The 8,594-nt window shown below is 41.4% G+C and overlaps 1 protein-coding gene across 1 annotated transcript in view; it reads left to right on the top strand.

Annotated features, from left to right (window-relative positions):
- The window catches only part of ZRSR2 (zinc finger (CCCH type), RNA-binding motif and serine/arginine rich 2), a 28,188-nt gene that overhangs the window by 6,722 nt on the left and 12,872 nt on the right, over positions 1–8,594 (top strand). The window contains exons 5-7 of the mRNA XM_006892423.1: positions 1,941–2,027; positions 3,887–3,925; positions 4,485–4,603. Of these exons, the coding sequence (XP_006892485.1) occupies positions 1,941–2,027; positions 3,887–3,925; positions 4,485–4,603 (245 nt within the window). The remainder of the gene's footprint in view (positions 1–1,940; positions 2,028–3,886; positions 3,926–4,484; positions 4,604–8,594) is intronic.

Consider the following 8,594-nt stretch of genomic DNA (forward strand, 5'->3'; position numbering starts at 1 on the left):
TCCTAGGTGCACATTCTACATTTTTTGCCAATCAAGCCCTCACCCTCAAAAGTATTTTCATAAGCATACTATGCTGATGATTTTACATGTTGACATTGTAAATCTCCCTTTCCATAGGCATTATTTGCATAAAAATATGGTGCAAATCTCCAATGGACACATGAAAAGGTACTCAACTGTCATTTGTTCTGTATCCTCCTAGTAGCTCTCTGACTGGGACAGATCTGAACCTTGCCTCATCCTGCCCCAGCCTCATGATCTCCAGCATGCTCGAGCCCAAAGTCACTGTGACAGTCCTGTTGGGACCTGTCCTCTTGGTTGTTGTTTTGTACCCTTAGGTTGGAACCAACCCATAGCTGACTGGCCAACAGGTTTTCAGAAGCATTTAATTGCATGAAGGGAGATTGCTGGTGGATTTGAACTGTCTGCCTGTTGGTTGCCAGTGCTTACCACTGCTAGGCCATGCAAATTAAACCCACCAAGGAGGTAGGTTAGGTGGCAGTTCACTTGTGCTGGAATGGCTATTATCAGAAAACCAGCAAGTGGTAAGAGTGTGGAGAAATTGGAACTCTCATCCACTATTGGTGGGATTGTAAAATATCATGTCCCTTATGGAAAACAGTTTTGCATTTCCTCTTATACCCGGTGATTCCACTAGGAGTTAAAAGCTATTAAAACTTAACAAAATTTGAGCATAAGATTTTTTTTTTCCTGAGCAATTAAACATAAAGTGAGAACATTTTGCTTCCAGAAAAAGAAAATAGTTCAAAGAAGCAAGGTACAGTGGTGTTTTAAGGAAGGAGCAAGGAATATAGATCAACTTCTATTTTTTGTGTAATCCATTGAACCTTGCTCCCAAGCCCCTTAATGAGATTAATTGATAGTGGTTTGCTTCTGACCTGGCTGCGAATCATTTGGCTGCCACTCACCTGCAGCCCGTAGACATTGTAAGATTAACATTAAGAAATAATGGCTTCTTGGCACACTTTGGTGACCTAGTGGCAAGAAGCTGCACTGCAATCCCAGAGGTGCGCGGTTCAAATCCACCAGATACTCTGCTGGAGAAGGAGGAACAATCTCCTCCTGTACCAGTTAGATCTGATTTGACGGTACACACACAAAAATAATAAAATAAAATAAAAAATTTTTTAAAAAAGAAATAATAGCTTCTTGATGATCATTTTCTATATTTGTCATTGCTGGCAGACTTTTTTAATGGTTGCTATTTGGTTTCCTTTATTAAAAAAATTGGTTTTTTTAAGGTTTTTGTAAACCTTAAAATCAAAGTAAGATGTCTATGAACTAATTTTCCTCTTCAGCAGTAGATATCCATCCAAAAGAGTTGAAGTCAGGATCACAAACAGATACATGTAGAGGAGTGTTTGTTAGAGTACCATTCACAGTAGCCAAAAGGTAGAAACAGCCAAAATGCCCATCAACAGATTAATAACACATATAAAATGGTCCTCAACCGTAAATGAGATGAAGCCCTAACTCATGGACCTTGAAATACGCTAAGTGAAAGAAGTGACAAAAGAGACAACTATTGCATGATCTCACCCACATAATACATACCTATCAGGCAAATGTTTCAAGACTGTGACTCATGAGTGCTTAACTGAGGCAGGTGGGGTCGGGTGGGGAACAGGGACAATACTTAAGAAGTAAAGAGTTTCTGTTAAGGATAATGAAAACTTTTGAAAACAGGTAAATACAGCAAAGCATGTCATTGAATTTTGCACAGAAGTATAAAAAAAAGTTTGAAATATTTTCTTGCCTAGATTTTGACAGAATAAAAAATTAATGTCTCTTGAACTTTTTCTAAAAATCAAATGTCCTTCTTACCAATGTGTTTAAATTGCTGTTTTTATTTATCTGCTCTGTATATTCAATGTTTGTAAAACATGAGTCTGAAAAAACTGCCCTTATGTTGTTTCTAGAGGAAATTGAAGGAAGAATGGGAAGAACAGCAGAGGAAGGAGCAAGAAGAGGAGGAACAGAGACTTCAGGAGAAGAGAGAGAGAGAGGTGATTCCTGTCCCGGGAAGATGGTCTCATTGCATATCCGCTTGGCGTAGAAAGGGCCTTGAGATGGTCTTGAAGAGAAAGCTGAGGGCACGGGAGGGTTTAGGGGCTCTGTGTCTACAGAAAGAATCACACCTTAAGTATTGGCCTGTGCTGGGGTTTGCTTAAGGTGATCTGAAATGGCAGATAGAGAGTACCTGAAGTTAAGGGTTTTCTTCCAGGTAGTCAGCTTACTCTTTGTGCTGGGAGTTGGTAATTGTTTTCTCTGAAAATCTGGCCAGTGTTTCAGGCCTTGGTCCATACAGTAGTCTCTGGTCCATACACTGTAGCACAACCAGAGGAACTTCTCTGAGGAGAGTGTAGGGTCGTGGTGAGGAGTTTGGATTTTGTGCTGAGTGTCATGGGAAACCATCAAACGGTTGGAGCAAGGAATAATCTCGTCTAATTAATATCTTATCCTTTACCATGTTGGTGAGCAATAATAAATAGGAAGGCAAGATTAGAGACGCAGTGACAAGGTACAGAGCTGCTATTCCAGACACTGAGGTGATGGGGATCCGAGTTATAAAGCTAGGTGCACAGATTTAGGGCAGTTCTGGCCAGAGGGGTATCCTGGAGGCTCCGTGGGGAAGTGCTTGGACCCTAACAGAAGGGCCAACAATTTAAACCCACCAGCAACTCAGAAAGATTTCAGCCTTGGAACCTGACAGTGTGATTTTATGGGCCTTAGGGTCCCCATGAATCAGAATTGACTTGATGGCTATGGATTTCCCATGACTAGATGGAGCTCTGGTAGCCTAGTGGCAAGAAGCTGCATTGCAATCCTGAAGGCCTGTGGTTCGAGGCCACCAGCTGCTCCACAGGATGATGGGCAAATCTCCTCCTGTGCGATTCACTGCCTCTGAAAACCCACGGACGGGCCAGTTATGATAAACAACAACAGACAGTTAGCAGGACTTTAGCTGGCCAGTTGTATGTGGGAGAGGAAGCAACACGGAAGTCATGTTCTTAAGTTTTTATTTTAAACAAGTGAGAAAATAGCAACGGCATTTAGGTAGGAAAAGGTGGGAGGGAACAAAAACACTCTTTTGAACACATTTAAGTTTCTCAGTGGAGTTAGCTAGCAAGCAGCCATAACCATGAGACATCCGTGGAATGCTTTAAAGGGGCTAGGGAAGAGAAGTCTGTTGACCATACAACTTACTTAAATGCCAGTTGTAGTTGCCGTGTGCCACTGAGTCAGAACCGACCCATAGCTGACGCGCTGGGGAGGTTTCAGAGGCAGTAAATCCCACGGGAGGAGATGGCCCATCCTTCTCCCGCGGAGCAGCTCCTCCCTGTAGGGTCACTAGAACTGTAAATCGACTCAAAGGCAGTGTGTCCTTTTGTGTCTGGTTACTGTTTTTCAGTACCAGGAGTCCTTCTTGTGCTCATGGTGAGCACATAGCACAGAGTAGAATTGCCCCATTGCTTTTTCTAGTCTGTAGTTTTGAAGGGGGCAAGTTGTCAGATCTTTCTCCTGCAGAGCTTCTGGGTGCTAGCCTGAGGTATGGCCTGAGACGTATGGGCACAAGGTACAGCCTCGCACAGCTTACAAATTGCTGCCTGTTCCAGGAAGTAGTGTAGGAATAGGGGATCTTCAGTATCTTAGCAATGTGATCTGTTATATTTTCTATTTAAACAAAGTTCAGCTAGAAGTCTTTTGAAAGCTTTTCAAAAGATCTGTCCGGTAGAAAGCCAGTGAGACTTGAAGCCTTCTGTATGTGTGGTTTTGTTTTTATATTGTTGCACATGAGATTCTTAACGAAAGAAACCAGGAGTAATTTGCGTTTTCACTCGTCCTGTGTTTGCACCATTTGTAGGAAGCTGTCCAGAAGATGTTGGACCGGGCTGAAAATGAGGTGTGTTCAAAACTTTTCATTAAGACTTTGTGACCCACTAGTGTTTCTTTCCAAGCGGTATTTCAAATAATACTGGTTTGTGCCAGACTCTTTGGTTTACTTTGGATTTCTGGAGTCATTCTGGTGGCTCTGCTAGTTATACAAGAACAAACGTTCAATGATGAACAAAACTAAAGGGTATTGAATCACTGCGGTGGACTGGACTCATTTGTCATCCTCATAGCATTTGTGATAGCTATCACGTACTGTTACTCCCAGATGGCTGTTGAATTGGATTCAGAACGAGTTCTGTTCTGTCAGCGTTGGTTGTCTAATACACACTTTCCTTTCAGGAATGTTGGACAGAAGGGAGACTGAATAGCAGTCATACTTAACTCTGGGAATTATGTCAGAAAAGTTGTTGATACAGTCTTGATTGCATGTTACCACTTAGCTGTGTATATACTCTTAAATGAATCCATTTTTATTTTTAACAGAAATATATGAATATGTGTTTAGATATGTACCTTTTTTTAATGGATTTTTATACCACCAATAAAGTCATGGTTATTTTTAACAGTTGGAAAATGGTGCCACATGGCAAAATCCAGAGCCACCCTTGGATGTAAGAATAATGGAGAAAGACCGAGCTTACTGTCCATTCTACAGTAAAACAGGAGCGTGCAGATTTGGAGATAGGTAACTAATTTTGCTTTATCATGTGAGAATTGAGTGACTCAAGAAAGTGACGTTTTTGAGTGCTTTCCTTAGGAGTTGTCCTGGCTTGCGTCTGAAACGCCTGTCATCTGGTGGCCACCATGCTGTTGCAGCTCTGGTTCTGGTGGCGGTCCTCCTCGGCTTCTCCCCTATCTACCTGTCCCCTGGGTGGGCCTCACCTAGTTTTCTGGAGGTAGCTGACTTTGGATCAGTAGATGGGGAAATAATTTCTTTCTGCTATCTCAAGAAAGGGCAGTGTGGCTTTCCTGGCATAGTGACAGCCAGGCCCCAGCTGAGATCATAGTCCAGAGAGGACGGAGCACCCTCTGCAAACAAAGAATTCCACCTAGCCCCCCGGAGGAGATATTGGATGCCCTCTGCAACCGGAAGGTTCCTCCCAGCCTCCCACCGGAGGGGATGCCATGTCTGAACTTTGGTCTTAGTTTAAAGATTAAGCGTACCCATTGTTATGTTGGCAACACTTAAGTATAAGGAAAATTTAGTCTCCAGAGATTGAATTTTTTTAGGTGGATTGGCTTAAACTAAAGAAAAACCTTAGGGAGAAAGAAAGGGGCCTTTTCGCAGTGCTAAGCAGTGAGAGGACCTCTTCTTCAGTCTCTCTCTTTTTCAGATTTTATTTTCCAGTGTTCCTGCCTTTTTTTTTTTCTTTTTCTTTCTTTTTTTCCTTTTCTTTCTTTTTTTTTTTTGTAACAAGGAAGCCTTGTGGCTTTATTTTTCAGTGGCAAACTCTTTGACAAAACAGACTTAGAAAAACTGATGATCAAAAAAGATAGATCAAGGGCCATCTGTGAAAGCCAGACTCCAAGTGAAAAGATGGAAAATCTTTGGATTGACTATTTAAATTCACTGTTCAGACCTACTGGTTGGCAGTTAGCCCTTGGTTCCAAACCCAAAGGTTGTGGTTTGAATTCACTCAGCAGCTCTGCGGGAGAAAGACCTGGCAATCTACTCACATAAAGATTACAGCCACCACCACACACAGATCTCAAAACTGTCCCCTCAGTTAAAAAACTGGCTGTCACTGTAGCCACTGTCACTTTGGGCAAGTTACTTAAGCTCTCTGGGACTTGGTTCTCTCATCTGTAAAGGGAAATGGCGTATACTAGCCCAAGCACTTGTGAGTTTTATTACTTGGCTCATTTATGAATGAACAACTGGGTAAATAATTCAAAATAAGAAGTTAATCTCTCTAAGACAAATGAATTATTCCTGTGGATTCTGTAGATCAGAAGAAGATCTAACCATAATCTTAATGTCCTTGTAATCCTAAGAAGGGGTTGAATAGACAAATTCCTGTGTTTTCCCTCAAAACAGTCTAAAATTGTCCATGTCTTCACATGGATTGATTTCCTTTTTGGAAATTTGAGCCTTCATTTTTAATTTTTTTAAATTATTAATATTATTTATTTAAGCCCTCATTCCTTTTCACATTTTTTAAGAGCAGTGCTTTTCAACCCTCAATGTACATTATAATCATCTAGGAAATGAAAAAAAAATCACTTGTTATGCATCAGAGAGTTGGACAATGACTAGGGAGGATAGAAGGAGAATTGATGCCTTTGAGCTGTGGTGCTGGAGAAGAGTATTGAGAATACCATGGACTGCTAGGAAAACAGATTCGTCCTGGAAAGGGTTAAACCGGGTGGCTCCTTGGAGGCAAGGATTCTGAGGTTCCATCTGACATACTTTGGACATGTTTTGAGGAGAGACCGGTCCTTGGAGAAGGACATCATGCTTGGGAGGGTGGAGGGACAGCGCAGGAGGGGAAGGCCCTCTAGAAGGTGGATTGATTCAGTGACTGGGGTAATCGGGATGAGTGTGTCAGAGGCAGTGCGATTGGCACAGGATAGAGCAGAGTTTAGGGCTGTTGTACATAGGGTCGCTATGACTCACAGGTGACTCGACGGCACATAACAACAACATGTTCCAATTGTGCCTCAGATTGAATGAATCAGAATTTCTGGCATTTGGACATCTTTAGTTTTGAAATGTCTCTCAAGTTGCTTCTGACGAGCCCCCAGGACTGAAAACTATGTATGTAGAAGATATAACTCCTTTTCGGTTATGTGGGTTTATTTGTTTTCTGAAGCTATTTCCAGTCTGGGAAGATGAGTGGAACAGCCGGATTCTGCTAAGGTGTTTTTCTGGTTTAGGATTGAGACTAGGGTGTGAGCTGATTGGATTTGGCTTCGCCATTCTTGCCTCCAGAGAGCACTCGGACCACTCTTGGTCCAAGAATTACCTGTCCGTTCTTTTGGCAGTCCATGGGATATTCAGGGCTCTTCTCCAGCGCCACAGCTCAAAGGCACTAAGCTCTCAAAATCTATCCCTGGGAGTCATTGCAAGTAAATATTGACAGTGACCAGGTCAGTGTATGAACATTTCTTACCGTTTTTGTAGGCATATGAAATTTCAACAATAAAACCGTCTTTAAAAAGTATGAGAATGACTCGAAAAGTGCAACAATGAATGACTGGAAACCCTAAGTCTCTGTAAACTTTCATTAAAATTATTTTTTTTTAAAAAAGAAAAGAAATGTGATGTGTCAGAAGATTCTCATTACAAAAAAGGTATGAGAGTAGGAGAGCTCTGGTGGCCTAGTGTCAAGGAGCTGCACTGTAATCCCAGAGGTGTGCTGTTTGAATCCCCCAGGGGCTCTGCCGGAGAAGGAGGGGCAATCTCCTCCTGTACCAGTCAGATCTGATTTGATGGTACACACACAAAATAATAAAATAAAATTTAAAAAAAAAAGGTATGAGAGTGACTCAGGTATCTTCATCATTCAAGTGACTGAGAGAAATTCTGTGAGCTTGTTGTTGTCATTGTTAAGTGCCATCGAGTCGTAGGCAACTCATAGCAACCCTATGAATGAAAGTCCTCAACACTTGTGTGACTTTCATTCTTCTTCCAGGTTCATAGGGTTTCCAGAGGCAAGCTATTGTGGAAGTGGATACCCACTCCTGCTTCTAAACAGTTAGGAAATCAGGGGCCAGTACTTGAGATAAGTGTACTGTTCCCCTTTTAGAAGTCTCTGACTTCCTTCAGATCATTTCTTGCCCATTTCTAAGGTATGTCGGCACCTTGGAAAAACTTGTTGTGTAAGCGTTTCTTTGCTTATTTGATTTTGCAGTTAGGTTCAGTTCTAGACTGTTTTGGGAATTGCTGTCTTTTTTGGAGTCACAGCTTTGAGGAGAATTCTGGGTTTTGATTTTTCATCTTAAACAAACATCTTGACAAAAGATAAACCTTATTTGTCCGAGTATTTATAGCACATTGCTTACAGAAGGGCTTTGCAGAAGATACCCTACTGCACTATGTTAAATAAGATGGAGAAAATTAAAAGCAAAGATGGGGGTGGGGGAACTGGGTCATTTTGAATGCATTTGACTGGTTTCTAATGCATCTCAGGCAGATAATAAACACTATGGGTTTTTTTTGCCAAAGAAGAAGAATGAGTGAGATCTATGGAAAGACAAAGCTTGTTCTGGTGGCAGCCCATAATTATTTTGCCTGTGAAATAGTGTATAAAGACATGTGGACAGCACCTCTGATAGATGTTTTATGATGTTTGTATATATAGGGGTTTTTTATTAATTCTAATGAACATTTACAGAGATTTTGGATTTCCATTCATTCATTCACCCTCCCACCTCCACCCCGAGTACACTCCACTCTGCAACCTTCATTCCAGACTCTTATGATAATCATAATACCCTATATTGATTTTAAACTGTTCTCTCCCTCATCTGTTTCAATGCCGTATATATACTTTATCCAGTTTTTCTCATTCTTACCCCAACCCTGATGTCTGTCCCATTTTACAACAGTGGCACCATGCAGTATTTGTCCTTTTGCATCTGAGATGTTTCGCTCAGCATAATGTCCTCCAGGGTCACCCATTTTGAATAATATTGTGTGAGTTCCTTGTTTTTCAATGCAGCGTAGTATTCCA

Source organism: Elephantulus edwardii, unplaced genomic scaffold (assembly GCF_000299155.1).
Source record: "Elephantulus edwardii isolate Elephantulus edwardi_28Jun2011 unplaced genomic scaffold, EleEdw1.0 scaffold00115, whole genome shotgun sequence".
In the NCBI taxonomy this organism is placed as follows: Eukaryota; Metazoa; Chordata; class Mammalia; order Macroscelidea; family Macroscelididae; genus Elephantulus; species Elephantulus edwardii.